At 44.6% G+C, this 19499-nt stretch overlaps 2 protein-coding genes across 10 annotated transcripts in view; both read left to right on the top strand.

The window, feature by feature from the left end:
• Positions 1–13673, top strand: part of SIL1 (SIL1 nucleotide exchange factor) — a 34691-nt gene extending 21018 nt beyond the window's left edge. For 8 of the 9 annotated variants that reach the window (XM_085850937.1, XM_085850936.1, XM_085850940.1 and 5 more), the window contains 8 exons: positions 3272–3404; positions 4125–4239; positions 4358–4454; positions 5208–5417; positions 6233–6354; positions 6637–6733; positions 6908–7072; positions 12927–13673. In XM_085850937.1, the coding sequence (XP_085707063.1) occupies positions 3272–3404; positions 4125–4239; positions 4358–4454; positions 5208–5417; positions 6233–6354; positions 6637–6733; positions 6908–7072; positions 12927–13304 (1317 nt within the window). In that variant the 3' untranslated portion in view covers positions 13305–13673. The remainder of the gene's footprint in view (positions 1–3271; positions 3405–4124; positions 4240–4357; positions 4455–5207; positions 5418–6232; positions 6355–6636; positions 6734–6907; positions 7073–12926) is intronic. The other variant, XM_085850943.1, reaches the window with a different exon arrangement.
• Positions 13674–14085: 412 nt separating this feature from the next.
• Positions 14086–19499, top strand: part of LOC147013748 (ATP-binding cassette sub-family C member 2-like) — an 80214-nt gene continuing 74800 nt past the window's right edge. The window contains exon 1 of the mRNA XM_085850929.1: positions 14086–14181. The gene's annotated coding sequence lies outside the window, so the exon portion shown is untranslated. The remainder of the gene's footprint in view (positions 14182–19499) is intronic.

Below are 19499 nucleotides of genomic sequence, written 5' to 3'. Positions count from 1 at the left end.
ATAGGTTCAATGAGTGAGCTGTTCAACCCCCAGGTGTTCAATTCAATGAGGTTCAACCTCCAAGTTAAAAGGGGAGACAAATAAATATACCTTGGGATAAAAAGGGGGTTTATTTTTAGGGAAAAAAAAGGGAATCGCTGAAAATCCCCCATTCATTTACATGGGGAAAAGTGAGCCAGAATCAGTATTCTTACCCTACTGGGGTGGGATCGATTTGTACGTATGATTTGTTTTCATTGAATGCTTAAACTATGTATAAAAGTATCTCCAGTCGGTGTGCGTGCTTGCCTACCTGCACGCGTCAAAACAGACGAAGAAGAAGACTGTATATAAAAGGCTATACATTTTGAATGCGGACGGGCTTTGCATTTTGCATATCTATTTTGATCTTCCTCTTTGTGGGTTGTTGTATATTATTTAACATGCACCATCTAAAAAAAACTGTGATTAATATTGTTACCGGCCGGGGGTCGGCCGCCAACCGACCGCTCTGAACGGAGCCGCAAGTCGAATCGGCCTGACCGATCGCCCGGAATATAGATCGTCGCCCGGATAACTCCGAGCGACGGGTCCTTGTACAAGAACCGAAATATGCCAATCGGCAGATCACGTGGGGTAGGGTCGATTGCCAATCTTCAATGTACCTAAATACCCTCGTGATCCAACTAACGGGGTATTCCACCCTCGACGGATCTCGTACGGAACAACCGCCGAGGCGAGCTTGTCCGTGTGTGATTCCGAGCGGCGTAATCGCCGAGAACCGTCGGTCCGAATGTCCCCCTACTACGGCAAACCAACTGCTTTCTAACTCACAACACACGAAATGTTCAGTCAATGAGGGAATGGACGAAACAAGCAGGTTTACATTCACACAAGGACATTTATTATAATAAAACACGTATGCAATTAAATAAGGCAAAACACAAATGCGATTGCACAAGCAACAAAAGAACTACAACCGTCTACTTATTATGTACAGTCATTTACACTTAACAGCAGTTCCTACTTATTAGACGGGCCCACGGACACACGTACGCACGCGCGCACGCACGCACACACACACACACACATACACACACGAAACGGTGGCAAAGGCCTTTAATCACGAGCTCCAGCTCGGAGGACAGGTGAGCTGAAACTCAGAGCTTGACTCGAACCTTTCCACCTCATGTGGTCTTCAACTTGTCTGGACCCGGGCTCCAGCGAGAGCGAGCTGGATCCATTCGCCGCGATCCTTCCCGAGCTCCTGCGAATCCTTCCGCGCTTCTCAACACTTGCCGTGAGATGAGGCGCCGATCCTTCCTGTCGATCGTCGCTTCCCCGAGGATCCAACTCCAAGAAGAGGCCGACTCGTCGCACCAAGCCGGGAAACAAAATGGAGAACGAAAAGCTCCACGAACCAAGAAGAAGAGGAAGAAGCCTCCACTCGCAGCTCGAGCCGAACAACCGGCTCAAGTTCCTTCCAAAACAAAGCAGCAGCCGAAGCTCACCGAGCCAGCCGAAGCAAAAAGCTTCCGAAGGCGTCAAGTCAAGCAAGCCAAGCAGGACCCGATGGCCTGCTGAACGACTGCTCTCTCCAAAGCAAAAAGCTTACTCCTCCCACGGGACTCAGCACACGAACTCTGCACACGGGACTCAGAACGGGACTCTTCACGAACTCTGCCACGGGACTCCCATGAACTCAGCCCTACCACGGGACTCCCACGAACTCTTTTTGAACAAAGAAAAGATGTCCTCTTTATCCTTTGCACCCCCTCCCCCGCACCCGGCGTGACTCATGCCCCCGTGATCCACCCCCCACTCAACCACGGGTGGGAGGGAGTTGTTGACGTCACCGCAGGGTTCTTCTTCCTCTTCGCAGAAGAGGGGGAGGGACGTCTCCATTGTTTGCTCCCTAACTATTAAATCGATCCGCAGCGCATCTAATAGATTTCAAAACATTTAAACAATGGAAGGTGAGCTATCTAGTGAACATGCACTTATCGACATAGCTGACTAAGGGAACCTGTATGTTGTGTGCAATTGAATTCCAAATTCGTAACAATATAATCTCTTTGTTCCTCACACCGCCAAATTTTATACCTATTCCGAAAGCGGATGCAGACGGCCTTTGCCTTCTTGTGTTTAATTTTTTATTTTTTGCGTGCAATTTTTTTAAAGTAATAAAGTGCTTAATGTTCCATATATTTTGTTATTTTGGTATGGATTAAATTCTCTTATGTTATTAAATTTGGCTTGCGGTACATTCTACCACTCATCCCCTCAATCCTGGCTTTTGTCTCAGTCCACTATGTGCATTGCCACTTATCATGTGTGGAAATGTCGATGTGATTATCGTTTTAAAAATAATAAAATGCTTAATGTTTTATATATTTTGTTACTTTGGTGTAGGTTAAATGCATTTGTATGTTATTAAATTGCTCTAATACTTGCTTCAGATGATTTGATAGATGAGTTGGATATGTATCGCTTTTGGAATGGTTCTGTCCACTATCCATTTCACACACACACACACACACACACACACACACACACACACACACACACACACACACACACACACACACACACACACACACACACACACACACACACACACACACACACACACACACACACACACACCACCCCCCCTCCTCAATCATGATCCTGGCCTGGTTTGGTTGAGTCCACATTTACGTTCGATTTATTTTTGTAATAAAATGCTTAATGTTTGATATATTTTTAAATGTTGGGTTTCATGCACTAGCCCAGAGACAAAGTAACTTCCTCGCGTTGGAATCAACATCATCGCTTCAGTAGTTATTGAGGTAGGTTGGGCTACAGTTTTACATTGTTTTGAGAGGCGGAGAAGAAGAAGAAGAAGAAGAAGAAGAAGAAGAAGTACAAATTGGTGATTTAGCAATGTATTCTGACATTTTTTAAAGTCTTGGTAGTTCAGAAAATGCTTGAGAACAAAAGGTTTGGCTTTTAAATGCTTATGACTTCACTCTATAGTATTTAATCTGCATATCATTGTGTATACATTTGAATGGGTGGCCATTTTTTTACCGTATCATCCCTCTATACGGAGGACTACCTTACTCAATGATATAGATGGCTGGGTTACTTGCATCACACTCTTTTCTGCCCATCACTTATTTACCTTCTGAAACTTTATTTCGCCATTTGCACGACTTGTTCTTTGTTGAGCTCCCTTTTGTAGCCCCACTTTGCTTTCTTTTATACTTGGTGAAGGTGATGAGGTGCATGTGTGATTTGGACTCAACAGGGTGAGCTGGTACTGGTGGACACTCAAGAAGATGAAGTTACAAAGGATGACGATGAGAGCATTATGGACACCTTGGATGAGGAAGACATCGTGGTGTTTCAGCCAACAAATACTTGGCAGAGGGTGCATCCAGGTGGGCTAGGTCCACCACGGGAGTGAAATGCAGCAGGAGATAGGGGGTGGGGAGGACTGAACAAACACCAGCCTGGTTGTGAGATCTTGAATCAAGGATGCGAGCTTTCTACCTTTGATATCATTTATGGAGCATCTTTGCAACCTTTCACTTAACGTGTTTACCTGTGATCACCTGTCTGTATGACAATGTGCTTTGTACAACATCCCTGGTGTTACAAGTCGTGTAAAAGCAGCGGGGGGATTATGATTAAAATGAATGGCTGTAAAGGCTTCCTTCTTTACAGATGCAGTCCAGGTTGTATAAAATAATAATTTAACAAGATCGATTGTAAAACGTTATCTGGATGTTCTTATCCAACGTATCATGATTTATCACTTGTGTGAATAAGTCTCTTGGAATATTATTCTGTCCACATGGGACTGGTCGTGCCACTGTGGATGTGCATGTTGTACACTTGGGTTGGGACAGCTGTGGTGTACACGTTGACTTTTTGCCAGCACGGCAATCAAGATGTTGCTCTGTTTGTGGTGTGGTCTTCAGTATATCATTGTTTCTATGCTTCTGATTGTTAAACGTCATTAGGATTTTGAACAATGTGTGCAGACAGCTTATCTTGTACTCTTATTGGATGAACAACTGCAAAGTTTCTTTGGTAAAATTAAATAGAGAAGCAATTTTTGAGTGGTGAGATTTGAAAATTGATTTGTTTGTTTATAGGGCAAGGTGTTCCTGCCGGCCTGCACGTCAGACTCAACTTGCAGACAGGGGAACGAGAGGCGAAACTACTAAACAAGGAAGTGGGAGACTCAGGTGGTCCAAGCAAAGGAGATTGGTATGGGTTGTTTGTGCAAGCACTGAAGCACTGCTGGGTCTCGGTCAGCGGTGAGAATACTCTGTTTTCATGGCAAGCGTTTATCACTGTTGCTGTGTCTGATGAGTGCCACCCTCAGGGAAGGCCTGACAGATGATGGCAGCAGAGTTTTTTCTTCTACCGAGTTGAAGAGGGCTCTTAAGCTTCTCAAGGATGAGCCTGTTGGGCAGGCTGAGGTCGGTGTGAGTGAGAAGCTTATCAAAGTTGTGCCTTTAAATTGATGAAGTTCTATGAACTGTGATTTACTTATTTTTGTTGTTTGCACAATCCTATCTTGATCACTTGTTCATCATGATACATTGTCAGTCAAATTTAAGGTAGATTAACACTTTTTGAGAAACTACTGTGCAGACGACCAACTGTCTGTCTTATTTTGATCGCACGTGACTTCATGACTTTTCCACTATATGGTCGATATCTACATGGTTTATATCATGTGACTATAGTCTGTATCGACCATATACCGTATTGTCACATGCATAGATATCGTGACTAAATATGGTCTACATGGTGACTACATATGATCTATATCACGAGACTGAGAATGATGTTTGTCCTAATTATGTAATCCCTCTTTGTGAGTTAAGTCACCCCCCTCCCCCACCCCTTCACGCTCTGCATACTTGCACTCGCCTTATGCAGGTTTTGGGAACACTGTAGTGGGGCATGTGCTCAGGGTTGTTGTAGTTTTCCCGACACAATGTGGAATGGGCACAATTTGCAGGACACAATGCCCAAGTGCACTGATGGCCATTGAGGTTAAAATGCTGGTTGTCCGATGTTTCCTCGCACCTTCCATGGAGTGCATTAAACTTTATACACCTATTTTACTGTGATTTGATTTACCCGTTAAGTTTTTGTATGTATTAGTACCGACGTACAACTACTCGGATGGGTTGAGAGGTTTTATAGTGATTATTCTTCTTTAGCAGATGGATCATGTCGAAACTGAGAGAGATTCGAGACAACAATCTTTTCGATCTATGGAGGAACTTCGCAAGGATTTTGAGGAGCTGGGGCTGTTTGCGGAGCCAGATTCTGCGGTTATGGCTCGCCTTCTCGAAGTGATAAACGACACGAAATCTCTGCTTGAGGTTCGGCGGCACGCCCTCCGAGAGCTCGAGTACCACGTGCACCAGGTATGTTGGGAGAACTATTGGACGGAGATGGTCATGGTCATATAATATCCTGCTAAATGCTATCGAAGATCTTTTTTTTTTTTTTTTTTTTTTGTATACCTTGGTCGAGGCTCGTATGAGAGCTAACACACAACTCACAGCAAGGAGGCATGAGACAAGAGGGGCGGGAGTGGAAGGGACAAAACAGTGGGGAACAGACACATTAGGTGAACTGTGGAAGGGAGAGGGATGGGGATGGGACGGGGAACATGGCGAAAAGAAGATGGACATTTCAGAGACTTTCAGGAAGGAAAGCAGGAGAAATGAAGGAAGTGGGCTTGGGTGGATTATCGGGGGTAGAAAAGATCGAGGATTTGGATGGGGGAAGATAAGAGGTGGTGGTGAACAGCTGTTTTGAAAGCCTGGAGGGAAGAATGGGAAAGAATAGAGTGAGGAAGTTTATTCCAAAGACGGGAAAAAAGAGGAATGAAAGAGTGAAGATGAGCAGTGATTCGTGATTTTGGTAGTTTTACCAGAAGGGGGTTGTTGGCGGACCTTGAGCGCCCTGTGGAAATGTGGTGGGGACAAATCGGAAGAGGTTTGGAAGATTTTGGAAGAGATCTTGCATTTTTTGTTTTTTTAACTAAATTTACCAAACCAAAAAAGGGGTTTTGCTTAATCCTTACTCAGACATCTTTGATTAGCTTCTTTGTTTGGTCAAGTGCCTAACAAATTTTTTTTTAATGAATTATTGAGCATGGTTAACTTGAGGAGAAAAGTGAAAATGGCTGGAGGGAAAGGCTATCATGACTGGTGTGCCTCTATGCCTCAAACAGGTGGACAATGCTCAGGACCTTGTAAAACTTGGAGGCCTAAGTATACTTGTCCGCGCCCTAAATGACAGCATGCCAGATATCCGTGAAGGCTCGGCCTTTGTCCTCGGCTCGGCCCTGTCCAGGTACAAGGTTGCTTAGATATTTCCACCATTGTCTGCATAACACAACAGGACTCTGCACCTTTATTGATCTTAACTCTATAATCATTCAACACTTATTATGTGCATCATCATCATCATCAGTCCTCCCCTCTCCCCTCCTCCTCTTAACTCCCATTCCTAAAGCAAATATGTGATGCCAGGGCTTACCACATTTGAGTGCTTGTTGATATTCACATTTATACGTACTGTAATATGAAAACGGGGAAAGGTATCCAAGTTGGCAAATCTTGTCCACATGTGCAGTAATCCACACGTGCAAGTGCAGGCTGTGGAGGGAGGACTCTTGCAGAGGTTGGTTGTGCTCTTGGCCACTGACCCCAGCTTACCTGTGCGCAAGAAGGTATATCTGATTTCCTCACTCATTGAATACAAAGCCTGAATCTATTGGTTCTCTCATTTTTCATGATACAATCATTTTGGACTTTTTTTGATGACAGTTATAAGTTTTGTTTTGCTGATCATGTTTGTGCAGAATACAATACCAACACCACTCCCCATCCTTGTGTACCCATAGGCCCTGTTTGCCATTGCCACTATGCTGCGCCACTTTCCTTATGCCCAGCGCCGATTCCTCGATCTTGGTGGGGTCTCCCTCCTCAGCAATCTGCTTGAGACCGACAGGGATCGACCTCTTTGGATACGAATCGTGACCTTGGCCTACGACATGTTATGGGAGAAGGTGATACGACATTCCGATAGTTTGTAAAGTTCATGGTGTGCAGCGTGGTTGTTCAACATCTTGGAAGTTTTTTTTTTTTTGTCTCTGTACACGAGGTCGTAGCTCATGGAAGAACGAGGTGGCAGAGGGTGAAAAAGGCAACAAACTGATGGTGGGGCCACATTTGGATGCATTAAGCAAGGAAATGAAAGAACAGGGGGAAAAAAAGAGGAAACATGTTCACCTGCAAGTAAGATAATTGGGTTCGGTTAGGTGGAGTTAATGTGGGTGGAAAAGTTTGCATGTAAGGATTGGGGATGACTTGAGTTAGTGGTGCACCGTTGCTTGAAACCCTGGAGGGAAGAACGTGAATGAATAGTTGCTGGAAGGCAGTTCCACAACCAGGAGAAAAGAGGAACAAGAAAGTGGAGGTGTGCTGTGAACCTGAAATTTCAGCGTTTAACCAAGGAGTGACTGGAGGAGCGCTTGCATCTTGGACTTTGATGGAGGGTTAGTGGGTGAGAGAATAGTAATTGCTAGATAAGAGGAGAGGTGATTTAAATCAAAACTTCTCCATGCCTTCAACAAAAAATTTACCACTCATCCCATGATCTTTATCTTGTAATATTAAATATGGGAATCTTGAGAAGTCTACTTTGCAGAGTCTGTCTGCTCATGACAATCAAATCCCCTTCACATCCTTTGATGGCGTCAGTAACCTCCCCCACATCTCCTACAAGCTTGTGTCCTTCAAACTCCACCCCTTCGATCTCTTCAGCATCCCTCCAAATCATGTCCCCTCTTTACTCATCCACCCTCACACCAACCCCTCAAAGCTTCATGTACCCCCTTTCTGCATCCTGATTCACACCACTCTCTCAAAGCTTCCCCTCACCTCGACCCCTCGAAGTTCCACCTCACCTCACCACTCAAATATTCCCCCCTCACCCCCTCAAAGCTTCCCCTTCACCCCACTCACTCAAAGCCTCCCCCACCCCATTGTGCACCCTCCTAATTCCTCCTGCCCTGTCCCTCTGTGTGGACCTCAAATAACATTGAAGGCCTCCGCTCCAACCTGACATCTCTCAATTCAGGCAGTTTCCATTAAACCAGACGCCATCTCTTTAACAGAACCTTTCCTCCCAGATGATGTCTCAGACTCGTTATTGTCTCGTCCAATTTGATTGGCCTAAACCATGCCCCGGCGGAGGAGTTGCACTTTACATCAATAACTCAATTTCTCACGACCCTTGCACTGATCTTGCACCTCCAAACGCACAGGAGTACATTTGGCTGTGACTTCCCCATCGGTCTTACCTCTTATTTGTTTGTGTGTTATACCGTCCTAACAGTGATGACTCCATCTACCTGTCTCTGGACAAACTTTTCACCAGTCATCCCAACTCTCTCTTCCTCATATGTGGCAATTTCAACGGTCACCATACAACTTGGCTGGGTGTTGGTATCTCTCACCAGCCACGCAACTTCTGCAAAGGACTTCTGTGACTCCATGGGACTGACTCGTTCTGAAAACCTTCCAACATGGATTTCCCACAATGGCAAATCATCCATTCCAGACGGGCTGATAACTAATTTCCATGCAAATGTCTCCTGTTCTTCTGCTCCAATTGGTTCATCAGATCATAGACTTGTGAAGGTGAACATCTCTCTGGCTATTCTCAGAGAGCTGCCTCAATGCTGGCGAGTCTGGCACTTCACTCGAGCATATTGGCAGGGACTGCAAGCAGCCTCTGCGATCCTCTTCAGGACTGGGTCTCCCATATCTACCACCCCTGATGTTAACTCAGCTTGGGAATTCTTCCACAGAAACCTGCTCTCTCTTATGCACAGATTAATCTCATCTCGTCTTCAATTAGCCTACCTTTCTGCTTGCCCATCAGACATTGAATCCTGTGTTGAGGCAGTTGCTCTGAAACAACATACCTTCTCTTCCTGGAAAGCAAACCAACTGAAGACAATCTCAGATCATTCCACAAAGCTCAAAGTGTGTGTCCACTCAGATCAAAGTGTGTGTCCACTCTCAGAAGAGCCAGAAAACAACATTTGTGTCCAACCTCAAGATTGAACTTTCAAACTTGTCTCTCAACTCCAAAACCTGGTGGTGCCTTGTTAAGTCTGTCTCTGGTATATGCTCCCCTTCAATCCCCTCCCCTTCCTCAAATAGCACCACAGCCAACTCCACTTGTGAGAAGACTGAATGTGCATCGAGATTTTAACCAAAGTTTTATTGGCATGTTCTTGTCACCTACTTAACTCATCCACCAAGTTTTGGCATAATCCGTCCACAACTTTTTGAGATATCGTGCGATATATCGTTTTTGGCTTTGTCTGTCAATGGTGAAGAATCGCTTTACATTCTGGTATCCAGATCCGGATCTTTGCCAAAATCTAATAAATTCATCCTCGTCACACACCCAACCTGCCCACCAAGTTTTGTCTGAATCCGTTAACAGTTTGAGATATCCTGTTCGCAGACAGGCAAATAGACTGACAAGTTAAAACATAACCTCCGTCCACCTATGGTGGCGGAGATAAAAAGCTGCAAAAACGGATCCTCTTCACCACAGACCAATCAGCTTGCCTCCAATCATCAACAAGGTCATGGAATCATTCATAGCAGTTGATATGAAATCATTCCTTTTCTCAAACAGCCTCATCTCAGATCAATTAGGATTCAAACCAGATCACTCTACTCTGGACATGCTGCTCCTACTCTCCCAACAATGTATGGAGGCCTTCAATGTCAGACATGAGATCAGGGATGTCTCTCTAAACGTATCTCGAGCTTTTTATTCAGTCTGACATCCCGCCTTGCTTTCCAAACTCTCTGCCAACTCCACACACGGCTTGCTGACGTCCTCCACTCGTTCAATCAACATGTTGCCATCAATGGAACCCTTTCCTCTGCTCTCCCCCTCTCTCTCAATGGAGACTGCAGTTCCCTCAGGCTGTTTTTGGCCAAGTCTTGTTTCTCATCGATATAAATGACCTCTGCGATGCCCTGGGAAACCTTCTCATCCATTTCGTTTTTTATTTGCAGATGACTTCACATTGGGTTGTCCAGTACCCCCATCACTCTGCTTGGGGGTACTGTCATCAGCCAGCAACTGCATCCCTCTATCTGCTGATCCAGAAATGATTATACACTGGTCTGAAAAATGGAACAATTCTCACCCTATCCTGGAAAATATCAATCTCGCCCAATCGCAATTCGTCAAATGAAGGATTGTCAAATGAACCCACTGATCTATTTCCTTCATTAGCCACTCAAAGGTTGGCTCTTGATCATATAGGCCTCAACATCACATATGACATTTTATGGGCAAACCAGGAAGCAAAGCTGTCCTTCAAAACCAGCCGCAGATTGGGCATGCTCCGTCGATCCAAATCTATCCTTGAAAAATAAGATCTACTCGGTCTGCAATGCCTTTGTCCAAAGCAATTGTCTACTCCTCTCTGCTGTGGGCTGACACCCCAGCAGCACATATGTCTCTCCTGGATTCTGTGGAATCTAAAGCTCTCAGAATTATTGGAATCTCCCGTAATAGGGCCGAGCACAAGGTCTGTTGCAATTAATGCAAGCAGGTAGGTGGTTTCTCTGTTTTCTACCATCCATTCTCCAACATTGCTCCCTCTGCTCTCCCAGTCCTCCAACCCTCCCAATAACGCAAAGTATGTGCACATTCTTTCAGTAACCGCCTCCTTATTAAACTTCCAAAAATCCAAGCTGATTACAAACCTCAACTCTTTTATACCTCGATTCTCCTGTCTTTGAAACCCAACCACAGGGTCTGTCGCTCTCACATTGCAGACAGGTTGATGATCTCTTTGTTTTCTACTGTCTGTTTTCTAATATTGCTCACTCTGCTCCTCTGACCATTCCTATCGACTTCAGGATGCCCATGTTCTTCCAGTAACCCCGTCCTTGTCAGGGTTCCAAAATCCAGGTTGAGGTACATCAAAACTTTGGTTGTTTCTTTCTTTTTTCATTGCTTCTTCCGAGCTCACTTGGAGCGTAGTTTCTGGGGAGCTTATGGAATGGAGCTTCGTCCATCCGTCTGTCCACAAACATTTGCGATTTATTCTCTGAAACTACGTAATGTGATTTTGTTGAAACTTGACCACAACCTTCACCACGCATGATGTACTAAAGTTTGTTCACGACATTAAAAAGAAAAAAAATCCATAGGTATTTACTTTCTTCTCCGTTGCATATTTTGTGGGTCATCCATGCCCACCAGTGGTTCCATAGTTTTCTTGTCCAGCCGCTACCAAGTGAGCACCCTGGGGTATTGCCCCTATTTTTTTTGTATGTAGAGTCAAGGCGACGAACGAAAACACTGAACGGATTATTATTCAACAGAACAAAAGAACAGAAGAACGAGAGGGAGGAAACCAACATTGGTGTTGAAGCACAAAAGAGAGGGAGACTTGGACAAACAATGGGTGTGTGGAGGAATGAGGGGTAGGGGAGGATGCATTGGATGGATACAGAAGCAAACTCTCAGGGAAGAAAAACTGGAAATTGAGAAGGAGGTGGCAGGGGAGGGGGGTTAACAGGTAGAAAAGATCATAGTTTTAATTGTGGTGCTCAGCTGTTGAAGACCTGATGTTAGTTCCACAGGCAGGAAAAACAGGAACAAATGAGTGAAGGTTCTGTCTGTGAACCCACCTTCCAGAGGCTGTGATCTCACTCTTCCCTCCAGGACTTCAAATAAGCAGAGTGTACTGCCATCTCTCATCATTTCCAATTCTGACCCTTGATCTTTTTCACCTTTCCTAAACCAAACTTCTCACTTGCTAGTTTCAGTATTTCCTCCCCTCCTCCCTCTCCTCTTTTCCTGTTTGTTCATTATTGAAGTTTGTCCCACTGTCAGTTATACTGTTGTGGGGCCGGGCTTCAGTGGCGAGCACGACTGCTAGGTGGAGCAGTAGAGTCGGCTCCACCAAACACCCAGAATTTATAGGTCGTCACCCCGGATAACTCCGGAGCCGACGGGTCCCTTATCTGACCGAAGATCGCCAATAGGTCGACCACGTGGGATAGGATCGATTGCCAATTTCAATTTTCATAAAAACCCACGTCGTCCAAACTACCGGGGAAATTCACCCTCAGCAGGATCTGCGCGATCCAGGCCGTTACCGAGCCGTACCTCGAGCGGAGAGTACCAGCCAGATTCCTGCCGGGCCGATTGCACGATTACAGCAGCAATGAGGCCTCCTAGTTCCCGTTCGCAGCGTGGCAAGCCAATGATAGAAACGCAGAAACGAGCTGATACATTCAACAACGGGTATTTATGGGCGTCACGGCGGACCGTCCTTCAAACAGGAAGAGTAACATTGTCCTGCATTGGCTTCTCATTGGCCGACCGACGGCGAACTCGCTCGCATCTCTCTGATTGGGCGAGGGAGATGCCTAGTCCTTTAACTCTGCCCACCGTGAGCGTTATGGCGTCAGGATGGAGCGAAGGTGGTGTTGTAGTTTTAAGTGATGTAAAAACGTAAAAGAAAACCCTGACTATCAAAATAACTCCGTAGCGCACAAACATTTAATTCCCATTAGACTAGGGATGGGACCCTAACTAGAAACACGTACTTACCGATATAACTGATCTATAAGGACTCTGGCTGTTGTGTGTTCATGGCTTCCAGATTCGCAGCAATACCTTGCTCTTCCATGTGCCTCACTCCTTTAAAGAAAAACATAATCTTTCAACTCTGTGTCTGGAATTCAAATGGTCACATCAATTGTGAGTTTCTTTGATATAATTTTCCTTTATTATAAAGTAAGTTGATCAAAATAATTCTGGAGTTTGTTGAAATGGACATAATCTCACCTACCCTGCCACTACAGCACGAGGCTGACCGCTGGGCTGAGGTGAAACCAGAATCGCAATGGGAACATGCAGAGAAAGTGGAGCGGGCACGTCAATACAGCGCCATTTCCCTACTACCCACCCTGTGGCAGCACGGCTGGTGCAAGCGTTTGCCAGCTCTGCTCGAGCACCCAGATCATGACGCACGGGAGAAGGTCCTGCGGTGTATGGCTGAGTTGATGAGGGCATGTCGTGAGGAGTTCCTCAGTGCATCAGGTTTACAAGCAGCTCTAGAGCGGCTGCAGTCAGAGTACCAAGGGCTGGCAGCTTCGGAGCAGATCGAGAATGAGCCAGAGGGATATTTTAATGGAATGCTGTACTCAGTGCAAGAACTGCAAAAGCAGTTTGGTTGGTGAGATTTTTAAGGAGTTTACTTTGGAAGTAAAGGAAACAGACTTGGGAAGAGAAGGATGGAGTGGTTGTTCAGGTTGGGAATATAATTTATTGGGAGGCAGAAATCCTATTTTTTGATAACTTCAGAGCAGTGGTGCCTCCGATCGAATGCCGATGTAAAATATGCGATAGTTTATTTTTTGGGGGAATTGAAAATGTGACAAAACTGTTTTGGGAAACTTCAGTTTCAGGAAACTTTTGGGGAACTTCAAAATTTTAAATCCATAACAAAACTTTCGTTACCAGACAAACTTTCAGAGATATTTCTGCCAAATGCATAATGTTAATGTGACTATTTGATTGGCATTTGAAAATAAAGACTTGCACTTTAAGGGGTTCTGTGTAACTTCATTTTTCCAACTGGAGTTGAGTAAGATCCAACAAATAGAAGAGTTTCAGTTTGTTTTTTGTTTTTTTGTCAAAGTCCTGAATTAATGGCAGTTTCGGTCCATATTGTCTGTTCATGAATCTATAATAATAATGTGTGTGGATCAGTGTGTCTCCATAACTACAAAACCATGAAACTTTGCATGCCTTCTAAGGGAACTTCAAGGGAGTGAATGGGTGAAACTTGGGTGTTTGGGTTAATTTAAACACCCCTTTTTTTGAAGATGATTTTCTTTTGAAGATGAAGATCTTTTCTTTTGAAGATGATTAACAAGGTGCTTGCTCATCATGACAAAAAAAGGCTTACCATTGGTCATCCTGCTTTTCCCCTCACAGTGGGTCTGAAGCCACCATTTTGTTTTGGCCTGCTCAAAAATGCCTTGCTTGAAATAGGCCACACAGACCTCTGGTGTACGTGTGACGACTGAACATGTCTTCTCTCATTAAATGAAGGTACCGTTATGAGTAAGCGGGTACATTTTACCAACCTGCATCGAAAAAATTTTGAGGGGGGTTGGAAATCACTTAAAACATGTAGAAATGCAAAAAAAAAAAATTTTCTCTATTTTTTTAGGGGGAGGGGGTCCAAGTCCAAAATTTAATGGCATGATCCTTGGACCATATCTAACCCCCCCTCCCCCACCAAGTTTCGTCGAAATCCGTCGGAGTTTTTCCGTAATACTGTTCACAAACAAACAAACACACAGAAAGGGGTGAAAACAGTAACCTCCATCCATCTTCGAAGATGGCGGAGGTTAACTAAAACAATGCGTTGAAAACTGAAAAAGGTACGTGTTCATCACAACGAAAATAGTCATGATTAATATTTTTAAGTCTTTAGTTAAAAAAAAAACGTCCTTTAGTCAGCATTTTCTATGTCCTGTATGTTGTCGAGATGTTCAGGTATGTGTTCATTTACCAAGCAGTCATTTACCAAGCATAATGACTAGCCAGTCATTCCTTTACACTTTTGAATGGAGTGCTTAAGCCACTTTGTGAGCGCTCTACAAGAAACTTGCTAACTGAACACATCCCAGCTTCATTACATGGTGACAAGGATAAACATCTATTCTATACCATGACTTCTTTTGTCTGTGTCTGTTTGTGGTGAGGATGTTGAGGTCGTGGAGAGATTCACTTACCTTGGCAGTGATATTCATGTCTCTGCTGGCTGCGAGTCAGAGGTCAATAGACGTCTGGGTCGGGCCTGGGGAGTTATGGATTCACTGCATCATGGGGTGTGGCGCTGCCGGTACCTGTGCAGGAGGACGAAAGTCCGAGTCTTCAGTTCCTTGGTGCTTTCAGTCTTGCTCTACGTATGTGAGACTTGGACTCTGAACAGGGATCTGAGACGGAGACTTAATTCCTTTGGTACCAGGTCTCTTCGGAGAATCCTTGGCTATCGCTGGTCGGATTTTGTGTCCAACGAGCGGTTGCTGAGAGAGACTCGGATGAGATGTGTTACCTGCATAATCCGTAAGCGTCAGTTGCGGCTGTATGGACATGTGGCTCGTTTTCCTGACGCTGATCCTGCTCACCAGATTCTCTCAGCGAGGGAGTCTCATGAGTGGAGGAGGCCAATCAAGGGAAAGAAAGTGACAATGACTAGGATTTCCATAGAAAAGTAAATCTGAGTGATGTTTTTCTGCTACGCGACCATTCCTTCATAGTCGGGTAGGGCAATCATTCCACCATGTTCCATGTAAGAGTTCGTTTTTGATGCAATTGTATAAACTCTTCGGTACCAAAATTTTAAATCCAAAACAAAACGAGAACGGCACTCCCGTGAGCAAATACCCCCGCCAGGCTGAACAGTTTACATTTTGTATCCCACTCATCGGCCGGATCTGTTGAGTTGGTGAACCAAAATCTAATTGGCTTCTTCTTATCGACCCAATTCATCCACAACTTTTTGAGATAGCGTGCTATGTATCCGTTCTTTTTTACAATTTGAGCTTTTGTCTTCAAATTTTCAACAAGGCTTTAGTATGAGAATATGGTGACGACAAATTAATAATTTTGTTAAAAGGTCAAAAGATAATGGCCGGAAAATGAATGCGATGGAAGGTAAAACAATCACACAATTACGTAAACAGAGAGAACTTTTCTGGATTAAAGAATTAAGAACCCATATGGATTAAATGAAATAATTAATGATGCATCCTGTCATGTCCGCACTGGTTAAGACTGACCTGGATGGATAGCTGAACGATTTCCTTTGGAGGCGAACAGTTGAGTTCTCTGAGATTAATGCGTGTGCGGGATGGAAGGCGGTAAAGCACGTACCAGACAAGTTCACCAGGACAGAGGCATACGGGTGTATACTCGAACCCACAACGAATAGATAGACACAAGCAATCTCAAATAGGGTTTAATGAGCATAAATCAAATGTAGTAAAAATAAATCAAAGCATGAGGTAATGAAACGCGAGGTAAATCAAAGCTAATTTCGAGACATCTACACACAGACTTTAATGCAGACAAGGTGAAAGATAAAACAAAAGAAAATCCCTTCCTTTATTGTGACACTTAGCTTCGGGTCCAGAAGTGATCTTTTATGAGCTTCGTGCTGTCAAAACCATGCTGTCCTGCACGGGAAACCGCAACTGAAAATGGCGCCAAGCTGCTCCCTGCACGGGCAACGTACGTGGTAATTCACGTGGGTGGCCCTCCTTCATGAAGGGCCCACAAACCTTCATACAGTTTCTTCTCACGAACGAATGTGCTGACCCCGCTCCTCTCTTACACCAGGTCCGCTCACAATAACTGCCCACCTTCCACCTGGAACACACAACTGCCGAATTATGGCTGAGGCATGCTCTTCTTCCTCTCTCTCTCTCTGTCTCTCTGTCTCTCTGTCTCTCTGTCTCTCTGTCTCTCTGTCTCTCTGTTTCTCTGTTTCTCTGTCTCTCTGTCTCTCTGTCTCTGTCTGTCTCTGTCTGTCTCTGTCTGTCTCTGTCTCTCTCTGTCTCTGTCTCTGTCTCTCTCTGTCTCTGTCTCTCTCTGTCTCTGTCTCTCTCTGTCTCTGTCTCTCTCTGTCTCTGTCTCTCTCTGTCTCTGTCTCTCTCTGTCTCTGTCTCTGTCTCTGTCTCTGTCTCTGTCTGTCTCTGTCTGTCTCTGTCTCTCTCTGTCTCTGTCTCTCTCTGTCTCTCTCTGTCTCTCTCTGTCTCTGTCTCTGTCTCTCTCTGTCTCTGTCTCTGTCTCTGTCTGTCTCTGTCTGTCTCTGTCTCTCTGTCTCTGTCTCTGTCTCTGTCTCTGTCTCTGTCTGTCTCTGTCTCTGTCTCTGTCTCTGTCTCTGTCTCTGTCTCTGTCTCTGTCTCTGTCTCTCTCTCTCTCTCTGTCTCTCTCTCTCTCTCTCTCTCTCTCTCTCTCTCTCTCTCTCTGTCTCTGTCTCTGTCTCTGTCTCTGTCTCTGTCTCTGTCTCTGTCTCTGTCTCTGTCTCTGTCTCTGTCTCTGTCTCTGTCTCTGTCTCTCTCTCTCTCTCTCACATAAACATACAACTTCATGACTCAGCCGAACAGACAACGAACGGCTCGCATCTTGCTCCATCATGTGGGCAAATGCACACAGCACGAACATGAAAATCGCGCAGCCTTCTTCCTCGTGTCGAGGAGAGCAAAAACGAGACCATCTGTCTCAACCGCGTTCCTCACACAAACTCCCTGATCATGTCCCTCTTCTTTCACGTCACACTGACCAATCGTAAGCCTCAGGGCATGGCTTGATGGCAGGAAGCCAAGAAGGCGGGGTTTTTTGCCTGCTCGGAAATGTTCGGCACTCACTGCACACACGATATTTTCCAAAAAGAACCCCCAGTTATTCAAAGCTGGTTGTCGAGCTCATGTGCTGGATAATGGATTCAAATCTGGTTTACAGGAGTTAGATGTTGACATTGATGCTGTGGTGATGAAAATATACTGTGTGGCCATTTTTTTGTCATTGGCAGTACAATGTGAAAGTCTCAAAGAGTTTGTGGAGTTTATTGATCTTAAGTGGGCTGAGCTTATCAAGCATGTTGTAACACATTGGTTGTCAAAGGGAAAAGCAATGATAGTGTCAAACAATGTGTGAATTGGACAAATGAACACTTTTTTTTTTACAGTCTAAACTGCTATAAAGGTCAATTCTGCATTTTAAATTTTGAAGTTTGGCTCAGGTGAAGAGATTCTAGAGGTGATTGCATTTAAGCTGGAATGCTTATAAACGTCCAGAGAGTTGTATTCTAGTCGCACATTATTTGATGATCCGGACGGTGGTTATCTCCAGACGTAGCCAGACAGTGTTTGTCTTTGGACATGTTTTGGCAGTGTTTATCTTCAGGCGCTGTTTGTCTCCAGATGTGTCCGGATGGTGTTTGTCTGCGGACATGTCCAGGAGGTGTTTATGCCTGCGCAGTGTTTGTCTCTACACGGTGTCTGTCTCCGGATGTGTCTGGGCAGTGTTTGTCTCGAGACATGTCTTGGCGGTGTTTGTTTCCGGGCGTTGTTTGTGTCCACATGTTGTTTATTTCTAGACGATGTTCGTCTCCGGACCGTGTTTGTCTCCGGACATGTCTGTGCAGTGTTTATCTCTGGACGGTGTTTCTCTCCAGACAATGTTTGTCTCCGAACGTGTCCAGGCAGTGTTTATCTCTGGACAATGTTTGTTTCAGGGTGGTGTTTGGCCATGGATATGTCCGGGTGGTGTCATCTCTGTGCAGTGTTTGGCTACGGACATGTCCGGGCGGTGTTATCTCTGCACAGTGTTTGTGTCTCTGGGCAGTATTTATAGTATGACCGGTAGAAAATGGATTTCAGACATTATTTTGCTTCCATTTTCACTGTTATTCTATGCAGAATCATTTTGATGAAACAGAATGAATCGTAATTGATGCTCCACCACACATCTGCCTTGCCTTCCCCTTACCTCGTGCTTACCTCCTCCCAAACCTTCCAAGTTCCCTTTCAACCCCATACAACTCTCTGGAGGTTTGTTAGCACTACAGCTGAAATGCGACAAGCTCTAGAATCTCTTAATTTGAACCAAATTTCAGAATTGAAACTGCAGAATTGAACTTCACAGCAGTTCCAACTGCTAAAAAAATAAAGTGTTCATTTGTCAAATTTGCACATTGTTCTATACTCAGGATGTCTCCGGTCATATGCAGACATCTGCGGAAGCGTCTGGATGATGTTTAGTATGACCCAGCCAGCCTTATCAACTATTTCATTGGTGTGCTTGCTTGAGTGCTTAATAGTGGTGGGTAGAATCAATTCCAAAGTACTCGATTCCAACCATGGAATCAAAAGGAATCGAGCAGTGAACGGTAGTCAACGTCAATGCCGAGTAATTCCTACTTCATAGAAATAAGCGTTTTTTTCGGGGAAATTTTTTTCATCCCTGTTGGGCATGTTCCGGTTACACATGGCCTGGTAACGTATTAATTCAAAAGGAGCATGGCATCCCGTTTGCAATATAGCAGCAAAAGCAAGTCACTTGCAAATTAAACATGCCCCAAGGGCATGTTCCTCTTAAATGAATAGCAAGGCATTTGGAGTTGGCCAGTAAAGTGTGCTGATTGCTCTTCTGATGGAGGGGTAGACAACACATTGACTGATAAAGCTTTGACAACATGTCATTCAAAAGATCCCAAAGTGCAGTTTGGAGCTGTTTTGGGAAGGGTAAAGAAGACAGTCCGAAGGTGCATGCTCACTTTGTTCAATAGACATTGCTCATCACTGTAAGATATCCACTATTCTAAAACATTTTATGACCAAACACCAGAGAGAGTA

This window comes from Eptatretus burgeri, chromosome 13 (genome assembly GCF_056783735.1).
Source record: "Eptatretus burgeri isolate ZD-2024b chromosome 13, Ebu_testis_v1, whole genome shotgun sequence".
In the NCBI taxonomy this organism is placed as follows: domain Eukaryota; kingdom Metazoa; phylum Chordata; class Myxini; order Myxiniformes; family Myxinidae; genus Eptatretus; species Eptatretus burgeri.
Note: the sequence above shows the minus strand (reverse complement) of the source record. Positions and strands in the feature narration are given on the sequence as shown.